The 25,584-nt window shown below is 36.1% G+C and overlaps 1 protein-coding gene across 2 annotated transcripts in view; it reads right to left on the minus strand.

Annotated features, from left to right (window-relative positions):
* Positions 1-527: 527 nt before the first annotated feature.
* The window catches only part of neur (E3 ubiquitin-protein ligase neur), a 186,908-nt gene continuing 161,851 nt past the window's right edge, over positions 528-25,584 (minus strand). For both annotated transcript variants that reach the window (XM_090384252.1, XM_090384253.1), the window contains exons 4-7: positions 19,362-19,651; positions 15,379-15,498; positions 5,636-5,785; positions 528-923 (exon numbers count right to left, since the gene is read on the minus strand). In XM_090384252.1, the coding sequence (XP_090240378.1) occupies positions 733-923; positions 5,636-5,785; positions 15,379-15,498; positions 19,362-19,651 (751 nt within the window). In that variant the 3' untranslated portion in view covers positions 528-732. The remainder of the gene's footprint in view (positions 924-5,635; positions 5,786-15,378; positions 15,499-19,361; positions 19,652-25,584) is intronic.

A 25,584-nucleotide genomic window follows, 5' to 3' on the forward strand; every position in this document is an offset into this window, starting at 1 on the left:
AGGCTGCAACAACAGTATTTTTCACACATAGTTCATAAATATCTATATTAAAACATTTATAAGAGCTATTGTGAGAATATTTACTTAGTTAAAGGAGGTAAAAACAGAGTAAAAATACGGCAGTTTTTCCACTTACTGAAATAAATTATGTACTTAATGAATGAGGTGGATTTTGGACTGAATAAAAAAGTTAATAAAAAAATTATATTATATAAAATGCAATGTGTTAGGTAAATAGGGAAAATATTCTATATAAATGTTTTTGTGTAATTTTTTGTTTATGCTTTGTAACTTTTGCTCCACGTACTAGTTTTATGGCAAAAATTACCTTCAACAACAAAACATTACAAAGAATAATATTTCCAGTTTCTTAGTCAACTTCACAGATTCATATAAATATAACTTTTAAAATGACTAATTTTCACTTGTTTCATTTTCTTTAAACAAGCAAATTTTCTTTAGAAGAAAAAAAAAAAAAAAAAAAACTAACAATCTGACTGTTAGCAGTAGAATACAGTGGAGCGATTCCCATCTATTTACACATACAACCAAAGTTCTTGATCACAAATCCCATGATCGTGTCTTCTATTAAGAACCATCCTAGTAGATATGCAAATTTTCACACATTCACTTTGATTTCCATGTCAATGGTGATACCCCAAAAAAGGTAATGGTTCAAATTCAGCAGTAAAGAATTGACATTACTAGTACATAGTGATAAAGTCCCTCTCATCAACTTCGGAAAATCCTTATGACATCATGGATACTAGCACGGCAAATTGGACACTGTCCTCCTCCTTCTCCTTTCCAGTGATGATTGGCACAAGTAAAACACATACATACATGTCCACATGTATAGAGAGCACTATCAGCTGGTCGGTCACAGCAAACTACACATTCACTACTTGCCCAGTCAACTATTTCTGTGAGAAAGAAATAATGCTATAAGTCATGAGTAGTAATTTAACATAATGATGCATAATATCTTAAAAACTGATCAAATTTACAATTCTAATTATTTATTTTGGATTAAATTACTATTAATACAATATATGATATAATATGGGATTTGACATTATGTGCTAAAATAGTGAACCAAGAATACTCTTTACCCCTTAAGTATTATAATAATAATACAGTAGACTCAGAATAACAGCAACTTCCGGGATTCAAGGTGTCATTATTTCGATTTTTCAGTTATCTAGAAACTTTTACTTTTAATATATTTAATGGAGAAATGAGGCTAAATAAGAAAGAGAGATTAAGAATGTAATTTTAATTAACACATATAAAAACAAACATGTCGACGATCCAAAGTTATATTCTGCCATTAATATATTCCCACTTACACCCCGTTCTATTTTCTTTATTATATCAAGTTCAGTCTGCGGTAGCACAGTGGTATCATCAACGGCTTCCACCACTGGGTGGAAAAGGCCCGGGTTAACATCCCATTGATGACGTGAGTAACTTTTATGGGCTTTTTTCACTCTGTGGCTGAGTCAGTCAGTTTCAGGCATAGATAGAAAGGTTTTCCCCCCTCAGAAACTGGATTTTTTGTCCAGCAAAAGAGGCAAATCGACCAGAGAACACACACAATTTACAGACACAATAGGTATGGGTACATGAATTAACTTTCCAGGTGACCCTAATGTAGATTGTATTATATTAAGTTTGTCATTAAGCCGTAATGTGTTCTTTTCTTCTCTGTATGAGATTTATTAACTTTAGGAGCCGTTGTGAGGGGTTTTTAATTTAAAATAAATGTAAAACAGCAGTATAATCTGATATAAGTACAGAATTCACTTTCAAAATGGTGAACATAAACAAATACAGTAATTACTTGACTTGCTGTTTTCTTTTTTCAGCACTGCAAGACATCTGTGCTGTATGTAAACATCTGATCTCAATGTGCTGTTAGCTCGAATGTTCCATTATTTTTTCAGTCTACTGTAGTTAATAACACTTGGGCAATCTACTACAAGCTTTTCAAGAACACCAATGCTCTGGCCAGCCTTTAACTGATCAACAAGTGCATGGGCACTGTCAGGCCTCCATTACAAAAAAAAAAAAACCTACCCTCTTTACCATTAGCATAACCTTAGTGTCTCAACATAATATCTCTTCCAATAAAGCCTTTAACTGATCAACAAGTGCATGGGCACTGTCAGGCCTCCATTACAAAAAAAAAAAAACCTACCCTCTTTACCATTAGCATAACCTTAGTGTCTCAACATAATATCTCTTCCAATAAAAACATTTTCTTGATTTCTCTATTAAAAATTCAATAAATGACAAATGAAAAAATGTAGGCCAAAGTATGAACCACTAGCCTTACCCATCAGAAAATACTCACAAATCAATTTTTTTTTTTTTTTAATGAAAACCCCAAACACGAAAAGTATCAAACTTAGTACTTAGTACTGTGCATGGGTTGAAGGAGATGAGGAGGGAGTGGATGCCAGAAACTGCTCTGGTGACTAAATATGGGTTTCGCCAGCTATTGTTCCTAAAGTCATTCTCCACTTGCAAAGGGCAATTTATATAGCAGTGCTCAATGTTTGTGCTAATGCACTGAAATTCTCATCACTGACTGAAACTATAATCAAAAATGATTACAGCTTCAGTCAATTACATATTACATTACCTACACCTCCATGTTCACAGCTATAAAATACTACCATAATTCAATGCTACACCCGACCACCTTTTATTTTTTACATAAGTTTTTTTAAAAACAATATTGTTACAGAACTTCTCTCTCCACATGTATCTGATGAAGTAAAAAAAATAATTCAAACAAATATCTCTATTGTCAGCTATGCTGTAAGTTCCTAATTTTATCATACGTAACAACTGGCCACTTATGAAAGTGTTTTTTTTTTTTTTATAAAAAAACTACTGCAGCCATAAATAAGACATTCTGAACATTATATATTTGCTTAGTAGAAAAAATAATAATTAAATAAATAAATAAAGTTAAGGAATACTGGAAAATGCATCATGTATTAAAAGCTATGATTTACTGGATTCTAATGTGAACACTTAAGTTATGAAACTAACTTTTAACAGTTTGTTTTTAGAAAATAAACCAATAAGCATATTTTTTGCCAACATCTATATACACATTGAGTTGGCTTTGCATTAGCAACAACTACCTACTACCTTGTGCACCCACCTTTTGCCAGTAATACAGCCCATACATGTCTTTGCATAGACTCCACAAGGTGTTGCTGGATGTCCTGTGGTAGTGCTACCATGGATTTCACGATGTGTTCAATAATATCTGCACATTGTCATGCAGCCGGTCTTAGCTATTCCAATAGGTCCCAAGCATGCAGAATTCAGTTGAGTTTGACAGCCATAGAAAGGCAGAGAATTCACTGTCATGTGAGTTTTTCATCCCATGCAGGAGAATTCCAGGAAAGAAAAAAAAAATAATAAATAATAAAAGAAACTGTTTGTGAGCTTTAGTGTGTTCTGGGACCTGTCTTGCCTAGATGCCAGTGTTGTCTGGATGCACTGTCATCATGAAGGGGGGGTTCACTTAGTGACAATAGAAAGGTAGGTGCTCCATCAAGTATGATTAGTAATGATCAGAGGATCCAGAAAAAGTCTCCAAACAAAACCATATCCCCCAGCCTGTTGAACACCAATGGTACATCCAGGTGCTATGGCCTCTTATTTCTTTCTCCAAATGTAGATACACCCATCAGCATGGTACTGCTGGACGTGGGATAATAACAGCATTCACTATATAGTACAAGGAAGCCATAGGCTTTTGATGCACTGGCAAAAAAATAAAATAAAATAAATAAATAAACAAGTAGATAATAAAATACAAATTATGTGCTTCCCTGCTCATATAGGTAACTATCCAGTTGACCTTCGAATTTATTAAAACTGTCAGCCTCAACTACCTGCGAACGTAACTTGTACAAGCAATCAATAACTTGCTGGCTAAAAGGAAACTTCCTACTATTTTAAACCTCTTCCCATGTAATTTGAATTTATAGCTCCTAGTCCTGTAATTCTTTATAACAGTGAAAATTCCACCTTCATTCATTTTACTAATCCCTCAGAATTTATTAGTCAGCTCTGAGGAGCCTGGTTGCCAAGCTCTGTAGCCCACATAATCAGTCTTTCCAATCTTTCTAAAAAGATTGGCTTACAGGTTGCTCTTTGCCAATCTCAACCATGCGAGTTGCCTATCTTTGGACCCTTTGAAGAAGCTCAATATCTTTTTTCAGATTAAGTCTCCATACTTGAACAAAGTATGCCGAATGTGGTCTTACAATTCCCTTATACTGTGGGATTATGACCTTATCTCTACAGGATAATGTTTGCTAAATCATCAATTGGACACTTTCCTGGCTGCCTGCTTATACTGCTCAGAAAACTTCATATCTGTCCTTATCATATCCTCCCAAATCCATTCCTTCCTATAAAGGGCTTGAAAAGGTCATGACATGCTACATTAGAATGGAATATTATTAGGGTGGACAGGGTGGATGCAGGATGAGTGGTACCATTCTGATTATAGGTGGGAAGCTACCCTGTGAACACTACAGCTTCTAAGAAACCTCATGATACATCCTCCAGATGCTTCTTCCACTAATAGGTGATTCAGAGTAGTTGCTGAGGAGACCACTGACACATTTTTGACAGTCTTGGATCAGAGAAACTGGGGTTCCAGTAAAGGATTTGACCACCATGATAAGCCTGTTCCTGTTGGATTGGATTGCATTGTGGTTACTTCCTCAATGAATGACCTGTGATGCTGTGGTTATTGTGGTTCCAGGGACTGTACATGGAGATTAATTGAGGTATTCCCCTTTACTGTTAACTGCTGTACTTTTGAGTTTGAGGAAAAGTTGACTTCTTCATTATGACCATAATTCTTGGTTTAGACATCTTCTTCCTGGATTGGACTGCTCCTCATTTTGAATCTTCATAGTGGACCTACAAGTGTAAACTGGATCCTTGTAGATCACCACAACCTTATGTTGGGAGTGTTAGATACCTTCATGGTATTGCATTGTGATATGGACTTGGTGTGTAGTGTAATTTGACTAACAGCACCGGGGACTTCCCCGAATTCTGCGATTGGTATTCTGTTATGTGTACAGAACCCTGTAGAGGCCAGATGGTGCGAGTTAGTGAGTTTTAGTGTAGGGTTATTATGTTGTTCATACAGTCACTTAGTCTAGGGATCTGTGGAGGCCACAAACCCCTAGTTGCCGTCTTTGCCATGGGGAGGCAGGCCAGTAGGAAGAAAGAGACTCTGGCTGGGTGAACCCTGGGGTTGCCAGAGCTTCCCAGGGAAGGCCCAGAAAAAAAGAAAAAAAAAAAGAGAAAGAGAGGGGTCTGGTTACATAAAAAGACATGACGCTACCAATGGTATTCTCAAAAGTGTTAAGTTAAATGCTGTTTAACCTTAATATAATCAAATTTGGAGAGCCAATTTGTCAGCACTGTGGAGAACAAAGTTTTGCACCAATTTGAAATGACCCAAGTTACAAAAAGGAGAAAGGATCTGAAAAATGTTCGGATTTCAGACATTTTGCCAATACAATTTCTTTTCAGATAATTCATACAGAAACTTTGTATATAAGATATATAATTTGAATCTTACCATCATTTATAGTAAAAGTTGTACCAGGTTTATCAGGAGGTAAGCTGACTGTCAGCTTTGAAGCTGGAGGTGATGACCCACTTACAGGACTTGTTCTTCCTGACTCTTGATTTGTTATATTCTGTAAATTTGCAGTTTCTGTTACAGAACCTAAAACCCATAGAAATATTGCATTGTTTATTATTTATTAATATACAAAAGCTGACTGCATTTGCAAAATTACAGTAACAAAGAATTTTTATAAATTAAAATTCTTTGTTACTATAATTTTCAGTATTATTAAATATTATTAAGTATTTATTAGCATTATTTATTATTAATGGTACAGATTGATTTCTATACTAATGTTAAAAACAAGAGAATATATTCTGATATTAAAAAATGAGAATGGTTAAAATAAATAAAATTTTTTATCTTCTTCTCAGTGTAACCTGTGTAGCAAGTAGTGTGTTACATGGCTAATGAATAAGGATAGTGTAATCTACAATATGGGATGTCAACAAAACTAAATAAAGCACAGGGCAAAACTTGCACTATGATACGAAGGAAGAATTATCATACCAGCTTTGAAATACAGGTAACCCTCGTATAACATGGTTATTAGGTTCCTGTAAAATGTCGTGTTGTGCGAAACCGTGTTATACGGGACTAAGAAAAAGTACAAAAGGGGGGATTATGTTTCAAAAGCTAACAAAAATACACCATTCTAGATTTTGTGTATCTTCTATTCTCTTTAAAAAATCAGTAATCTGGGTTTGTTTGCTTGATAAATCTTTGTGAATTTCATTGTATGGAACTAAGCATTTTTGAAGCTCCCTTTTGAACTCTGGGCTCCTTTCATCCAAGAATCTGCATTCAAAAAATAAGATTCTAATTGCTTGGCTAACTTCATGCCTTCCCCTATGCTTTTTAGTGTAAAATTTGGAAGTTTTAGAATTTTCATCTGCAATATTATTATCTGAATTGATTTGATTTTACCTCCGATGCCATTTGCACAAAATCCACTATGCCGGCTTCTTTTTCTGCCAGTAATTCTTGAATGTCTTCAGTAATTATATCTTTTTTTATTATTTTAGGAGCATTGGCGACTAAGGCCATGTTTCTTTGTGTATATTGTCGATAAATTGCGTGTCCTGAGGTCGATTTTCTGTTTTGCTGGATGAAAAAAACCATGCTACCCTTGCCCGACTAACTCAGCCACGTTGTGAAAAAGACCAATAAAAATTCCTCCCTTCATCGATGGGATTCGAACTTGGGTCTTTTACAGCTAGTGTGGGTGATTCTATCAATTGTGCTAACCACGAGGACTTCAGTAATCATATCATCAAAACCTTCCCCTCCTACTGACATAGCAAGTTTTTACTATTGCACCGATTCTGTTTTCTGCAGGTGCGATCATATTTTCTGAATGAACTCACTCTGGCTACACATTTTTCCACATGCATTTAATGCTGACTGTTTTACTTCTTTGGGTGATAAAGCTACGATTCTGAAACAGTCCCCAATTCAGAAATTGTTCCCATGCCTCCATTACTTCAATAGATTCGGAATAATTTTTTTTGAATGATTTTTGGAATAATTTTGTAACGATTTTCTGATGGAATGAGTTTTAAAGGTGGATATAATGCCATGCCTTGATCTAACAGCTGACTGAAAGAAGTTGTATTAACCCAGTACAACTGTGGCAGTAGGAACATAACTTCAACGTTTGGATGACTTAAATCTTTTGGATGGCCTGGATTTATTACTATTGGATGGCTTTTGCTATCCAATAATAATAAAACTTTGAAATCTAGATTTTTCAACAAGTACATGTTCAATAGCACAGAACGTAACATGGGAATTTCCCAACAAAATAAAATAGAGAGTTTTCAATAATTTTTTTTTGACTAGTGAGTCAACAGCAGGGATTCAAGAAGAGTAGAAATGTTGAAAAATTACATCCAACATAATAGCATAGTTTTCCCCACACAAAACCTGAAAGATACCCCCTGTTATGTGAAGTTTACTGAAATTCTCTAACCATGCTATATAAGTATCATGTGCAAGGACTGCCACAATTTACCAGTCGTGTTAGAGCAAAACTGTGCTGTAGAAGTACCGTGTTATACGGGGGTTACCTGTACTGGTTTAATCAAATAAATGCCAAAATCATACAAATATCAAAATCTTAGTGTCATTCTGATATATGGAACACACCTTCACGGAGGGATCCTTATGGACTGAATGTGTGTGAATGTATCCCCAATTCACAAAGGGTGACATGAGTAATTTAAACCTGTTAACTTGACTTTTATTCCAGGGAAAATAATGGAGTCACTGTTAAAAAAGTAATGCAGAGCTATCTAGACATGAATGCATTTAGACTGAGTCACAATGGATTTTTTAAGGGGCAATCTTGTCTGACCAAATTGGATGCTATGACAGTGACAAAGGCGCCAGACGCAAAAAAGTAATTTTGACAGCAAATACTTGGCAGAAAAGTCCTGGGGACTTTACTAATGTTATTAGTAGAGTCCCCAGGGTTCACTCCTGGGTCTGTTGTTGTTTTCAATATTTATTAATGATGCTGATGAAGGCATATCGGGCCTAATGTCTAAGTTTTCAGATGATACAAAGGTTGGCAAGGTGGTTAATTATAGTAATTAAGGTATGCTACTGCAATAAGATCTAGACAAATTAGGCACATGGGCTGAGAAGTGGCAATTGAAGTTTAACACTGACAAATCAAGATATGGGTAGCAATAATCTCACATACCAACTGGGTGGAACCACACCTGGGGTAAAAGAGAATGAAAAAGACTCAGGGATAATTGTGCAGTCAGATAAGAGCAGTGTAGACAGCTTGTCAGGACAGTAAAAACAGTTTTGTCAATGATATATGGAAATTCTGACAGTAGGGATAAGGAGGTTATTATCCCATTGTATAAGGCAATTGTTAGACTACATATTGAGCACTGCATACAGGCCTAGAAGCCTCGTTTGCAGAAGGATGTGGATCTGTTGGAGTGGGTGCAGAGAAGAGCAACAAGATTAATAAGGGAGCAACAGGGTGCTCCTACCTGGAAAGGTTTCAGTTCTGCAAATTGTACTGTATGGTGACTAGACACCTGTGAATATATCTGACTGAGGAGTTTAAGACTGAAAAGATTGGTAAGCTGATGAAATCCTTGCTCAGAATATGCACATGAGGGGACATAAATTCAAACTGAGGAAGGATGGTTGCTGGATAGATGAGTGGAGATTTGTCTGCAGCCATTGTTTGGACAATTTTCCATCTAGTATTGCAGAAGTGGGTAGTTTGAATAAATTCAAGGAAGAGCTAAAAAAACTGTTAGAGGGAATGGGTAGGTGATATGGAAAGTGTTGGTTATTTATTATTATTATTTATTTTGGCTGATGCTATATAAGCTTACTTTCAAGTGGGAGTCAAAAATTGTATACTTTAATCTATTTTTTTGATTTGAGCTGTTAGCTGATCAGTGTTGCTAAACTCAAACCTCCAAGCAGTCTGGCAAGTATTTTTTCCCTCTTGCCTGGCTAAATTGATGGCTTGATTGTAGTAGATTGAGCAAGAAGAGTTTTGTTTACCAATTCCATGCCCTTGTGGTAACTTGGACCTTGTTTGAGTTTTATAAAGTTGTATTTATTGCTAATGGCTTATTATTTTACTGGCAGATTGATCTACTAATATTGTATATTTGTATATAGTTGGGGACTTGCTCCTGTTGGTCTTTCCCTTTTATTTTGTAAATAGTTAAAATTTTATGATTTACTTTACTAATATGGCACTAAGGAAGACTCTCACCAGCTCTCTTCCTGTTCTAACCGAAATTTCTGATTGGAGTAAGGAACCTTTGGTGACTCAGACTTAAAATAAATAATGTCCGAACTCTCTGAGGATGATATCCAAGAAATAAATCATGAGATATTGCACACATCACAAGATTTGGCACTTGTGGCTGTGTCATATGAAGAATGTATTGCTTCTGGAAGTCAGGCAGGAGTCTCAGCTTCAAAAGAGAAGAAAGAGAAAAAGTTGAAAACTACCAAGAGTGAGAAGGCAATTCAACTTAAGGAATATACTGTTTCATTGGAACAAATGGACACAGAAACTGCACAAAGGTACTCTGGGAAAGTGAGCAATGTTAAATCACAGGAAATGACCCCAAAAACTAAGGCTCCTCCTGCAAAGATAATTAGGCAAGAAATGGACACCTCTGAAGAGAGAGCAATCTTTTCTGGAATTGGTAGGATTGCAAAAATTAAAGGACACGTCTTTGACAGCTCTTGTTGCGGAGCAGCTACGACATTCCAGGAGTAGTTGCAGCGCAAGTCCTTGATCTTTGGGACAAACTCAAAGAAGTCACAACATAACTACAGATCGAGAACCAAGTACTCGCTGCAAGGTTCAATCTGTATTGTACACAAAGACTTAGCATTAGCATTAGTAGAGGCATTTGATGCAAGAAAGCAAAGCTTATGCAGCATCAGCCAAAAAAAAAAAAAATAAATAAATAAAAAATAACCACTTCCACTTCACCCCTCTGTTCGTTCGAAATACCTGTCCAGCTGAGCCTTAAACTTATTTAGGCTATCAACTTCCACGACAAGGGATGGAAGTCTGTTCCACCAACCAACCACCCGCTGGCTAAAGGCAAATTTTCTCACGTCTATCCTACATCCGTCTTTCCTCAATTTGAATTTATGCCCTCTCAGGTGATTATTCTGAGCAAGAGGAAGAATCCCATCAGCATTGAGCATGCTCAAACCATTCAAGGCTTTATACACCTCTATCAGATCACCTCGCTGGTGCCTAGTCTCCAGACACTGTAATTTGAAAAACTTAAGCCTATGCAGCAGCAGCTAAAAGTGAACAAGAAAAAGTTGCCCCAAGAATAATTGTTGTCATAAGTAAGAATGACAAACATAAAAATAGCAAGGACATTAAACAGTAGTTACTGGACACTGTACATCCATTATTAAAGGACATTAAAGTGAAATGCATTTGGCCGGTTCGTAAGAGTAAGGTTGTCATGGATATGAACACTGATAAAGATGTGGAAAAGCTCGATAAGTGTGCTAAAATGTAGGAGGTTGGCTTGAAGATTGAGAAATCCAAGAAGCTCAGAGTGAAGATTTTGGTCTTTGACATTCCACAGGGGACCAAGAAAGAAAAATTCCTTGAGCAGCTTTGGGCCCAGAATCTCAGAGAGCTCGTACTGCAAAAGAAACAGGTATTGGACACCATTAATATTGTGGCAACAAACAGGAACAAGAATAAAAATATGAATAATTATATACTGGAGCTTCCAGGTAAGGCAAAGACAGCTCTACTAAATAAAGGCAGAATCTATGTAAACTGGGACTCCTTCCAGGTGAGGGGCGTGACCATTATGCAGTGCTTTTAATGTATTGGCAAGTACTGCCGTGACGAGACCTACTGTGGTCATTGCTCTGTGCAGGACCATTCAATCAAGAACTGCCTTGTCATGGCTGAGCAGCCTAAGTGTATCAATTGCTTTAAAAAGAGGATGCCTGCTGAGCATACTGCCATTGATAGGATGTGTCCCGAATACCTGAGGGTGAGAGATCTTAACGGAGAACCGACTATGGCTAGTTCCAGTCGAGTTTCTACATTTAAGATCTTGCAGTTAAATGCTCAGTGTTCTAACGCTGTCCCTTCCCAATTGGTTAAGGATGCAGAAGATAAGTCCATTGACACCTTGCTGGTCCAAGAGCCATATGTCTTTTTGGCTAAGGCAAGAGGGTAACCCAGGTACATGGAGGATTATACACTCAGATGAGGAGCCTTATGCCATTATTGCAGTAAGACACTCCTCCCTTGTGGTGACAGTCATTACTTCCCTCTCATTGCATTTTGTGGTGTGTTGTGAGGCAATCTTTCCCATTGGTCCCATGTACCTGGTGTCATTGTTGTTATTTGGTTTTTAGGAGCATTAGCAACTAAGGCCATATTGCTCCGGGGTATGTGGTGGTCATTTCCTGACCTTCCTGCATCCTCCATATTTGGTTGTCACGGGCTTGAACCCCGGTCTAATCAAGAAGTGTGTGCTATGCACTGCTGCTCCTGGCTACGGAGGCGCCCGACCCAGTGTCATTGTACAACAATTACCTTGAGCCCTATATTGACTATCTCGATGAGATTAGTCAGGTGTTGGTGTCTAGACCGGTAGTAGTTGGAATGGATTCTAACACCAGCTCAATGCTCTTGGGAGGGGGGGGGGGTTAGACTCTGATGAGAGAGGACTTCTTCTCATAGAGCTTTATTCCTCGGGGTGGGGAGTGGCAAACGATCCTGAACAACTGCTGATTTATTCTTCTGTTCGTGAGGAATCCTATATTGATATCACTGCTTGCTCTGATGGTGTATGTTCGAACATAGAGAATTGGACTGTACATGATGCATTGATTGTTCTATCAACTAAGAGGAAGACGATTGGAACTAGAACTGTGCCACGGTGGAACAACACCTTGAATGACTTTAAATTGCATGTACAGCAAGCTTGGAAACAATTTCAGAAGAGAAGAGGAAGTGCACAAGAAGTGTTCTTTAAAGGCCAGTACGTCCAGTTAAAAAAAAAAAAAAAAAAAAAAAAAAAGAGTATATTAAAGAGATCTCTAAGTCTAAGTAACTTGCGTGGTAGAAGTTTGTAGAACAAAGTGGCAATGTTGATCCCTGTGGCTCCATCTATAAAACTGTCACCAATAAAATTAGATTAGATGGAATGACTTATTTTAATGAGAGTAGATCAGAGACCTTGACCTGGGATTGATCTGTCAGAAATATTCTTAATGAACTTTTTAAAAGAGATATACAAAAGCAGGAAACAGATATGCAGAGGGGTGTCATGGGGGAGAACGAGGAATGTTCCTCTGCTGAAGTTGAGCAACCATCATTCTCTCGCTAGAGGAATTAAATTGGGCCGTTGATAAAGTTAAGGATGGCAAGGCTCCAGGTATGGACTTCTTGGAGACTGATGTCATCAAATGCTTCCATGTAGGATACTCTGGAATGTTACTAGACATGTACAACCAGTGTTTAGCCAAGGGAATTTTTCCAGACCTTTGGAAAATAGGAGTCTTGAGGGTAATCCAGAAAAGTCCAGAGAGGACTTTGAGAACGAGCCGACTTCATACCATCTGATTGCACTTTTGCCGATTTTTGGCAAGGTGTTGGGAACGTTTAATCCTGTCTTACTTTCGAGTAAACAGTTCGGCTTTAAAAAAAGACAAAATCTACTGAGGATGCAATCCGAGAGGTGGACACTTTCTAGAAGTGAAGGATAGTATGTACTTGGCTTGTTCATTGACTTGAAGGGAGCATTTGATGCCCTGTGGTGGGGTAGTATCCTACGCAGAGCTAGAGCCTCTCTTTGTCATAGTAACTTATATAAGATCTTGCAGGGTTACATCTCTTAATGGAATGCCGTGGTGCGGTCTAGCTCAAAGGAGGAAATCCTTGATGTGGAATGCGGATGCTTACAGGGGTCAATACCCGGCCCCTTTTTATGGAACATGGTATTAGACGAGTTTCTGGAGAGTGACACGGAGAACATTCAAGCAGTGGCATGTGCGGATGACCTTGTGTTTCTGGAGACTAGGAAGCTAATAGAAGACAAGGCATCTAGAATTTTGAGACAACTTATGGAGTGGAGTCCACAAATTACAGATTTCCTGGAGGAAAACCGTGACAATGTTGCTAAAAGGCAGATTAAATGAGATGAGACCCCCCAGTTGTAAGATGTGGGGATGTCTCTCTCAGGAATGTGAGGAGCGTCAGGTACCTGGGATTGTGTCTGGCAGAGTGCCTGTACCTTACTAAGCATGCCAAATACCTTAAACAGGATAAAACTTCTGTACTCCAAACTCCATAGAGCGATTCGCATCAAATGGGGTATCAAGTACTGATTCATAAAGCTCTAAACCTGCTTTATGAAGCAGTCTTTGTGCATATTTTGACACATGCATCTGGTGCTTGGTACAGCAATGCAACTACCACTCTGGTCAGGAAGCATCTCTTGTCGAGACAGAGATTTGCTCTGCTGGGCATAACCCAGGCCTGTCGTACCGTATTAACAGAAATGTTGCACGTAATTGCAGGAAAGATGCCGGACGATTTACTAATAATTCAGTCCAGCTTGATGTATTGTATGAGGTGAGGCATTCCTGCAAAAATAGTGGGTGTTTGATTGTGCCCAGTTGGTGGGGCAGCAGATGTGCCGCTGCAGCATGGCATTGAAAAGGAATGTATAAATGATGAAATCGGTAACCATCTGGCAGGACTGGTGGAACCTATCTGATAAAGGGAGAAAAATGTATGTTTTTCTTCCTGATGCGACAGTTGTCAATTATAAGAAAAGGCCTTGGCTGCAGTTTGGCTTGCTTCCGGCTGACTGGACACTATTTAAAGCTCAGGCTGAGTCAACTTAATCTTGCTGATAGTGAATTATGTTCCTGTGGTGCTATGGAGATTGGTCTCTACATCGCTCTCAAGTGTAATTACCTCAATCTAAGATATTCTCTAGAGGTTGAAACAGTGGTTCCTAACCATGATACTTTTAGGTATCTCTTTTCTGACAATTTATTATAAGGCTTTTTATAACTTTGTAGATAAAGTTTTTAGGAGGAGCACAAAGACTGTTAGCTGGATAATAGAGGTCTACCTCCAAGGGATACGGATGTCAACTGGATGCATTGGATGTTACTTGGTTGACATTCCCTGCCTCCAGGCTAAAGGCCGACTTGCTCTCTGGCTCTTACTTAAATTGTTGTTTTAGTTTTGTTCTTGTTTATGAAACTAATGTTTGGTTTTAACATATTCGAAATTAATTCTGGGTAGAATGGAAATCTCAGTTAATGCTGAAAGGAAGAGGGGAATCTTATAAAAAAAACCCATACTAAAGAAAATAATAAAGGACCATCATTCCTGAAAAGTTATTATGCACCCCATGAATTAATACAACAAATCAATCATAACAATGCCAAATAAAATTAGGAAAAAACCACGAGAGCTTTATTTTGGAATTATTAATAGTTCCTGCATCACGTTTTGAATAATTCTCTCACTTATTGCATCCTGTGATCTTTGAAGGGGGTTTTCAGTTTGGTAAACAAAAAAAAAAAAAAAAAAAATATATATATATATATATATATATATATTAGCAAATAAATTCAAAATATCTGTTGATCCAGAACCTGATTCACTAAGAAAATTTCCATCTGTTAATTGCTGTTATACACCAGACACCAGTTTCCATTATGCAAATTACTCTCAGAAGAAAAGCTAAACACTTTTTTTTTTTTAATTTATTCATATATGCACTAGTCAGGCAAGTGGTAAATCAATGTTTCTTAATAAGGTGCAATTTCAGATTTACTATTATAGTAATTTTAGAGAGGAACAATTACTTCCAACTATATTTACAATTAGAAATTCTAAATAAACAAAAAGAAATTAATAAAATAACAGAGAACAGTCTACAATAAAAATAATTTGTTATACAGTATATAAATAGTTAAATAATATAACTCACTTTAAGTAGTGCCTTAAATGATCCAAGCGAAACTTTGGATCAGTCAAGTTTCACTGATATACAAATTTTTGTATGTTAGATTAAGATTTTGATGTACAGAGATCTTTGGATCACTGTATATCAATTTTATTATAAAACAACACAAGGAAGTGGTGAATTCTAAGTTAAACAAGAAACATTACTTACCCAAAACCCTAACCTTCAATGTGTTACCATAGATATCGAAGAAGGCCCACAGTGGTTGTGTATGATCGACATGTACAATGGTGCTTGTAGGTTGATTATTTTTTGTAAATTGAACTTCTCCTGTAAAGTGTAGTTATATATATTATAAAATTATTTCAGTCAGTATTATAAAATTGTAGTATTAATGAATATATTTAAATAACAAATAATTAAAGTACAACAACAATATTAAAGAGAAAATTAATTGGCATAAATGCATCCCAAGTTCAACATGAATATCTTGGTCTGATCTTGACTTGATCCAGTTCCAGTAAAAATTTTATAATATCTTTACAGCATTTTCAAAATTGGAAACTTTCTCCACTACTCTTTACAACAGAAGCAGTTCAAAGGGTTGTGGCAACCTTAGCTCCCATCCCATTCATAAGCTGAAAAAGGTTTTTAGTTAAAAAATATATATAAAATTAATTTTTTGATAATTTTATTGGCTTTTCATTCAGTTTATTTTATTAAAATCTTAAAATAAAATATAATTTATTAATTTAAAGTTAATAAACAAGTAGCAATATTACATATTTATTAAAAGTTGAAAATCTTTGGATCATTTCATCCAGGTCTAAATCCTTTGTGATTATCATGTTCAACCAATAGGGCTGCCAAAAGCATTTAACTGATCTTGTGTCATCATGGAATGGAGGTAGGTTTTGATTAACCTTCTCTTTGAAAAAGCTTCCTTCGGCATTGGCTACTGATACTGGCAACATTACAATTCTCAGTACCACGAAAGATTTGCTAATGATGCCTTCAAATTGTTTGAGCACACGAATTACGAGATCTTCAGTGTGAATAACTGCCTTCAAAATGGTTTTGCAAATATTTTAATTCTTTGTATAAACTGATGATGGAAATTACTTGCTTTCTGATCACCATCCATATGCAGAATTTCTAAATCCATATTGAAATCAGTTGTTATGATCCATTCAAACCTATCTTTCAATGACTAGATCGTGCTATCTAAAAAACATTGAAAAAGTGGATCCTAAAATTTTCCTTCTCTATCATTCCAACTTCATCTTGGTGTTCATTATCAAACATTTTGGGGCAAATCCCTTTTTGCTCAAATTCAGGTTCAACTTTCCATTTAACTGAACTTTTCTGCATCACCAAAACAGTGTTTTCCAACCTTTTTCAGATATGAACTATTTTTACAATTGAATCATGGAGAACAAAAAAATAAAACTAACATGTAAATATATTAATATCTATTTTTAAATACATTATGTAATCTAACTTAACATATGTAGTATATATTAGCTTGTTATATCTGTAGTTCCCATAAATGTTAATAGGATTCTTGCCTACTGCAGAAAAGTTCTGTTTCTGTTAAGTTGCAGACTTCAGGTTGGGAAACACAGGTCTAGAATGCATTTAAATCTGTTCTACAATTTGTAAGGTATTTGATTGACTCTGAAAGTAGCTTGACAGTAGTAGCTGATACAGCTTGTGCCATCCTTGAATTGACACATTGGAGGGCTTTGCTGATTGTAATGTTTATTTGGCTCAAAAGGTTGTATGAAGCAATTAGGCAGCAGATTAATTTTCTTGAATAGTTTTTTCTAATGGTCAAAAATTTAAACCCTAATTTGCTATATAGAATTCCTTTTTTAAACTGTTCACTTGTTTCTTGTTGATTGAGAGTGATTTTTTTTTTCAGTTGATCTTTCAAATTACCCCCCAACTTCAGTGCCCTGAGCCAATACCAAACTGGCTCACCTCTTAAGCCACCCCTTCTTGACAACAGCTATTTGGTTAGTTATATTCCATATTAATATACTGCAACTGCTTCTTGCTAATGATTTCTTTACTTAAATTCTTAATATCAAATAGATCCTTAGTAAAAACAAGATCAAGAATACATTTCCCCTTGTAACTTCATTAACATGTTGATATTAGAAGTAGTCATCTAATCAAATCAGAATATACTACTACCAAAGGAGTGAGCTACTCACAAGTCTATGTTGCAAAATATAAATCCTCCATAATAACACATTTAAACCTTATTGCTCATTGCATCTTTCTGCATAAATGGTCACAATATTCATCTTTCATTTGGCCTATAGCATATTCCCTTCTTGAATCCAAATGCTTTGCAATTAAAAGCATAATTCTGTATTGAAGTATCCTCTACGTACCAGAATCAACTTCCACACTAGGCAGTGTTGTTGGATATTTCTTTTTTAATAACACAATCACAAGTGAAAGCATCTCAGACATGTTAAAAAATAAAAGTCCCAACTACTAATCCAAAGTTAAGCTAATAGATGTATGTTTCATGCAAGATTTCTCCTCCCCCCCCCATGGTAATATCACACGAAGTAATCGAATGAAACATTCTATGGAAGACAGACTGGTTGCCAGGATCCCATTAAATAGTCACCACATTTATCTGATTTGGTGCCCCTTGAAAATCAAATGCTAAAAAATCATGGGAGTACATCATTGATACTTTTCCATATTAAGTACAGGCTCATTTTGGATCTTTAGAATGAAATTGTTACAGAATGTGAGTCATTATCAGTGGACTTATGCATGCTAGTCTGTCAAAATATGAAGACTACAATTTTGTGAAGCCCAAAATTGCAGACATTTGAACATATGCACTAACATGAGTTATATCTATTTTTAAGTTGATAGACACTTTCTTTTACTTATTAAGATTTATATTTGACATGAAACTCTTATTTTTTTTATGTGAAAACATCAATAGCGACACCTAACAATGGAGTGTAATGGAAGGTATTTCCGTTACATATCTGTACATTTCCAACAGTGCAAATGTTGTGGTCAAATATTTGAATTCTTGGGATCATACGTTCTGTAGTTACTACTGCAGGAAGTATGATTGTGACGTTATACTATTCTACAAATGGATTTCGTTAATCTCTTCCAAGCCAAGGATGCTTTCACATAAGGCATCTTTTGTGCATAGATATTTACATGCATGCAGGATGCAAGATTTTTATATAATAAAAATTCTAGGATTTTTCCAATTTGTTTCTTCCTCAGACTACACAAGTGGGCATAAATTCAAATTGAGAAAGGATGGTTGCAGAATAGATTCATGGTTTGCCTTTAGCCAGCAGGCAGTTGATTGCTATACCAAACTTCCATCTGTTGTTATGGAAGTGGATAGCTTGAATAAATTATTGGAGAGGATGGATAGGTGCAATGGGAAGGTGTGTTTTTTTTTTTTTTTTTGCTGGTTCTGTATAAGCTTTCATTGCAACTACTAATAGTAATTCAAAATAACTCAACCATTTAAAGGCCAATTCTGATGGCATTTCAAAATCATTGTGGATATCACTGTCAAGTCTAGAGGAACGAAACAATGATTTTAAAAAACTAGTTATGGCAAATGCTGCTCTATGTTTAATTAATTGTGATAATTATGAAACTGTCATTGTCAAGTCTAAAAGAACAAATATTGCACTATTTTTTAATTTTGAAATAAAGAAATTAAATGAATTAGGTAAGAATACTACTTACAAGAAACTCTACATCATTTTTCTTTTTCTTTTAATTTTCAATTAATTAAAACAAATTGTGTGGATCGGGTGGGAAAAGGTTTATGATATTGCAATTAATAATACAAATTAGATTAAAAACTGTCAAGATTATGGAGACAACTGTCAGTAGTTGCTCATGTAATTAAAGGTCAAGTTACACAGAAAGTTTAGTTTAACATCCTTTTTTATAATGACAGTGCTTCTTAATGTGAATAAAATTTCCAATATGTTCTGATTTATATACCTCATTCTAGGCTTTGAGGAAGAGAATGACTTTATGGGTTATGACTTTTCAATTGTATCAAAAAAGATGATACTTCAGTATTATACATGACTCATACTCAGTTACTAAGCAACTCTAAATTATAATGTATTTTAAAAAGCAAAAGTAACCTGAAAAGCTTTCATTTTTCTTACCTGACTCAGTAATACAAAAATTCAATTTATCTCCTTTTTGAGGAGAACTAGCTACATCCTTCATTACCACCCAGTACTCAGGCCTATCCAGTAAGTTATCAGCATCCTGGGGAAGATCTGTAGCAGATAGAGCATCTGGATTAAAAGTGGTTAAACCAAATGTAAGTGCACCTATATAAGTAATTTCTGTCTGCAACACTTGAATCACTAGTTTTTCACCAACACGAAGAGGACGAGATGTAAATACATAGCCTTGGCAAAACTCACTTGCATTACGTTCAGCAACACACCTGCAATAACAGCAAAGTTGTATTTTGTGAAGACTGGCTTTAGTATACATTCATTAGCTTAACTAGCATAGCTGAAATTTTATGCAAAAAATGTGTTTCAGACTGCTCTCTCTCTGAGGTTCATTCAAATGAAACATGAAATCAAACAGGTAGAACTGTATAGACATGTCAGAGACACATTATGGATATAGCATAGTGCAGAAAACCATGAGGTGCACACAAATATATGACCGGGTAGTACAAATGTGCAATGCATAAAAGTGGATTTGGAATGTTGTTGTTGTTTTGGTTTTTAGGAGCATTAGCAACTAAGGCCATATTGCTCCGGGATATGCGGTGGTCATTCCCTGACCTTTCCGCATCTTCCGTATTTGGTGGTGATGGGCTCGAACCCCGGTATAATCAAGAAGCATGTGATACGTGCTACTGCTCCTTCCCACCTGGCTACGGAGGCGCCCGGATTTGGAATGAAAATGGTTTGCAAAGAACACTGTCTAAGGCAAGAAACAATACAGAAATGGTACAAACCAAGCAAAGGACTATTGTTGGCCAACTAATAATGTGCAATCATCAATACAATAAAGTATTGTATACAAAAATAAAATACAAAAATATATACACCACATATACAATAAAGATTTATTAACAGCAAAACTGGTAAAAATTACTCTGAAAGGATTGAAAATTACTCCTGAATGAACAATTGTTTTTGAGTGCAAAAGCATCAATAAAATATGGAGATCAAAGTGACCTCAATGCTTAAAGAAGCACAGTACTGAAGATGAATGACCTCGTGCCTATAAATTATGGAGTAACTTTGTGCAGGTAAATCGCTTTTTGTGGTTGCAGGTCAATATACGGTTTTGCCTAGTGTGACAGAACAATTCAAAAATCTGAATGATGAAAGCTTATAGAAATTACATATATTTTTATTAATATTAGATTACAGATCTTTATTCAAACCAGAGTAGATCAATAATATATGCACATACACAACTGATATACATTAAGTTTTGCCATTACAAAATTTAATTATAAGTAAAAACTTAATTAAGCATAATTTTTTTTTTTAATTAAAAAATGTCCTACCTAAAAGGTGAATATTAAGTTAATTAAACAGACTTATTGACTCTGTTAGTGCTGACTTCGGCTAGCTCAATATATTCAGCTGATATTTCATTGGTTTCAATAAAATATGAGTATTTCTGGCATTAGTTTATTTTTTGATGAATTCAAAATCAATTTCATTTGTAAGAATAACTTGAATAGCTCCTAATTTTCCAACTAACATCTTAGATTTGCTAAATCTGAATGTTTGTGTTTTGATTCACTAAATCCCTGTGGCCCCTTATTATGTTAAGTTCTTGATGCTATTTTATCTGCAATATATATATTTTGACTATTTTCTTTGTGACATATTATTTATTTATAAATAATTACACAATAATGTATTGTAATTTAATTATTTGTGTATTGTTAAGTACATGTCATGTAAATATTACTGTAATTTTCTGCTGTAATGGAATAATAAATTTATGATTAAAAAAATTAGCTCAACCATAGGATCTCTATTACATTTATGATTTTGCTTGACTTTTTCAGGATCCACTAATTTCATTCAGTTACTTAATTCTCTCCCATCCCACCCACTCTTCAAGTTTTGACTTGCAACTCTCTCATACATCCATTCTTTAAAAAAAAAATTAAAAAAAAAACACCACTGACACAATACAAGATTCCCCCTTCCTCTGACTGAAAAATTATTCACCAAAAACAAAACAATATTGCTAATGTATGTTTTCATTTTAATAAATTTTTATTTAAACTTCTGAGTTTTAGTATGTTATTTACTAATCATAGCATAATATGTATTGATAATTTATAGCTTTTATGAAACTATCCCTAACTGTTATATGAAAATGTGCATGTTATAGCATGCATTTCTATTACATGTCATATCTTTCAGAACATATGTCAGGCATTATAGCAGTATGAACAGTTTAACATTTGTGAACGTTGTGGAACAGCTACAATGTTCTTGTGTCACCTTTGAACCTCAGTTTCCAAACCCAGGTTCACTGCTTCCTTCATTTTCTGAAGAAAACTCAGAAAATCCCAATAGCAATGTTTCTTGTTCACCTTGAATAAGAAACACTGCTATGGGATATTCTGGGAACAACTTCACTGACAGGACAGAGTGAAGGTGTTGCCCTTCTCTGTGCTCGTTCCAGCAGCTCTACATCCTTCCTAAAATGAGGCCTCCAGATCTGTATGCAGTACTTAAGTTGTGGCCTGACCATTGCCTTATACAAGGAGACAATCACCTCCTTATCCCTGATAGCAAAATTACTGCATATCATTGACAAGACACCATGAGCTACTCTTGCAGAATGTCTACACACTGCTCAGAAAACTTCATATTTGACTGCCTGTTTGTTTGTTTGGTTTTTAGGAGCATTAGCAACTAAGGGCATATTGCTCCGGGATATGCGGCGGTCATTCCCTGACCTTTCCACATTCTCTGTATTTGGTGGTGATGGGCTCGAACCCCGGGTCTAATCAAGAAGCATGTGCTACGCACTGCTGCTCCTTCCCACCTGGCTACAGAGGCGCCCCATATCTGACTGCACAATTACTCCCGGGTATTTTTCATTCTCCACTACCCTGAGTGTAGTACCACACAGTTGGTATGTCAATCTGGAGTTACTGCTACCCATATGCAGTACTTTGCATTTGTCAATGTTAAACTTCAGTTGCCACCTCTCAGCCCATCTGCTCAACTTTCCTAGATCCTGTTGCAGTAGCATACCGTCATTAACAACACTGTCAACCTTTGTATTGTTTGCAAACTTGTACATTAACCCTGAAATACCTTCATCGATATCACTGATAAATACAGCAAGGGGCCCAAACACCGAACCCTGGAAGGACTCCACTAATAACATTAGTCCACAAAAAAGAGCATTGTCCACTGATTACCACTCTGTCTTCTCCCACTCAACCATTCCTTTATCCATAGCAGCAACTTGCCCATAATGCCATACTGCTCTAATTTGTACAGTAGTGTTCTATGTGCAACAGTATCAAAAGCTTTCCTAAAATCCAAGTATATGATATCAAAATTATTTTTTGCATCCAGTTCCTTTTCATAACCACATAATAGTATCCAATCAATTGGTCAGACAAGACTTCAGCTGCTTCTTTAACCAGTGACTCCATTATTTTCCTTGAAACATAAGTTAAACTAACAGGTCTGTAATTACTTGTGTCACACTTGGATCTTCCTCCGTGAATTGGGAACACATTTGACTATTTCCAGTCGACGGGGACCTCCCCTGAGTCCAAGGAAGCTATCATAATTATAGTTAAGGGTTGGCTTATTTCCTTTGCTGCCTCCTTTAATATAACTGGATAGATCCCATTCAACCCAGATGCCTTTCATTATGTTCAACTTCAAGAATTGCTCCTCTACTTTGCTCTTAGTTATTACAAAATCATTTAGCTCTCTGCTAGAGTTTGATAAGCTTCTGGCCTCTAATTCTTTACAGACCTGATTTGATCTTGCAATGGAGTCTATATTCATGATAATATGCATCCCTGTTCGACATGTCAGAATGCAATATAACTGACGTTGAACCAATGTATTTATTTGGCCAATATTCTTGACAACTAATTAAGTAAATTTTATTAATTTTCCTAACTGATAATTAATCTTACTGGGTTGGGATTAAAAAAAAATTAATTTAATTTTAGGATAAGAAGAGAAAATCAACTTTAAAACAGTGTTCCAAAATAAGTTTCTCATTTTATTTGCTAAGGAACTGAAGTAAAGGTAAGGTTATTAATGTTGCAGTAACCTTGCAATGAGCTTGTTCCGAGAGATAAAATTCTGAATTTCTAATATTTTCGGATTCATTTATTGATTGGGGGGGAAGGGATGTACTTAAACTTTCATTCTAAGTCAACAGAAGATGTGTAATACTTACTGACTGTGTACCTGTGCTTTTGTAACCAACATTTTTTTTTTTTTTGGATAGTATGAATAATAAGAACTGCCCACAATGTATAGGTTTCTTGTAAATGATGTTAGCATTAGTAGAGGTATACGATGCAAGAAAGCAAGCTTATGCAGCATCAGCCAAAAAAACTTCCCATTTCACCTCTACATTTGTTCCAAATTCCTGTCCAACTCAGCCTTAAATTTATTTAGGCTATTAGCTTCCACAACAAAAGATGGAAGCCTTCCTAAAATGAGGCCTTGTACACAGTACTCTAGGAGTGGCCTGACTATTGCCTTGTATAATGGGATAATCACCTTTCTGTCCCTACTAGCAAAATTCCTATATATCATTGACAAGACTCCATGACCTGCCCTGGCAGCCCGTCTGCACTGCTCAGCAAACTTCACATTTGACTGCACAATTACCCCCAGGTCTTTTTCACTTCCCATCTCCCTGAGTGTAGTACCACATAGTTGGTATGTTTCTCTTCGGTTATTGCTACCCATATGCAGTACTTTGCATTTGTCAATGTTAAACTTCAGTTGCCACTTCTCAGCCCATTTTCTCTACTTATCTAGATCCAGTTGGAGTAGCATACTGTCTTTACTGTCATTAACAACCCTGCCAACCTTTGTATCATCTGGAAACTTGCACATTAAAACGGATATATGTTCATCATTATCACTGATAAATATACAAAGCAACAATGGGCCCAACAGTGGAGTTCCTCAACCCTGGAGAACTCCACTAATAACATTTGTCCACAAAGAGCAGTGTCCATTGATTACCACTCTCTGTCGTCTCCCACTCAACCATCCCTTTATCCATTGAAGCAACTTACCCTTAATGCCATACCTCTCCAATTTGTACAGCAGTCTTCCATGTGCAACAGTATCAAAAGCTTTCCTGAAGTCCAAGTATATGATATCAAAATTATTTTTGGCATTCAGTTCCTTTGTGACCACATCATAGTATCTAATCAAATTGGTCAGACAAGACCTCCCTTTAACAAATCTATGCTGTCTTAACTATTACTGCAGTCTTGTCTAGATGATCCTGCAATGCTTCTTTAACCAGTGATTCCATTATTTTCCCCGGAACACAAGTTAAACTAATAGGTCTGTAGTTACTTATGTCCTTTGAACCTCCTTTGTGAATTGGTGATACATTTGCACACCTCCAGTCCATGGGGACCTCCCCTTCCAAGGAAGCTCTCATAATTATGGCTAAGGGTTTGCTTACTTTTCTGCCTCGTTTAATATAACTGGATAGATCCCATCCACCATAAGGAAGGCACCCCAGGTGCCTTCCTTATGTTTAACTTCGACAATTTATCTTCCACGTTCGATATACTTCTGGCATTCCCCTCACTGAATGACTCCTCATGTGTGAATATAGATGCAAAATACTCATTCAGTTTATCAGCTACCTGAGCATGATCATCAATAGTCAACCCATCTATGTTAAGTGGTCCAATCTGATTCATCCCTTTCCTTCTAGAGTTTACATAAGTAAAGAACTCTTTGCTGTTTTTCTTTGCATCCTTTGCCAAAGATCTCTCATAATCTGCCTTCCTTCGCCTGCCTAACCTCCTTTGTGACTTGATTACAGACTAGTTTATACCTGCCATAGGCTTCTCTGTCACCTGATACTTTATATGCATCCCATACATTCTTCTTCTCTGTCACGAGCCTCATTAATTCATCTGACATCCATTTAGGCCTAAACTTTGAACAGTATGTGTGTGTGTGTGTGTGTGTGTGTGTGTGTGTGCGTGCGCACGCACACAACTGTGAGATAGAGAATGTATAGGTTTCCTGTAAATGCATGTGCATACTACAACAGTGAGAGAGAGAAGGTTAAATTGAGTTAAAAAGATGGGTTCTTCATTGTAAATCTGGAGAATTGGAAGCTGTCTTTTCCATTCAAAGG

Source organism: Mastigoproctus giganteus, chromosome 11 (assembly GCF_048544385.1).
Source record: "Mastigoproctus giganteus isolate SK-2022 chromosome 11, ASM4854438v1, whole genome shotgun sequence".
NCBI classification, from domain to species: domain Eukaryota; kingdom Metazoa; phylum Arthropoda; class Arachnida; order Uropygi; family Thelyphonidae; genus Mastigoproctus; species Mastigoproctus giganteus.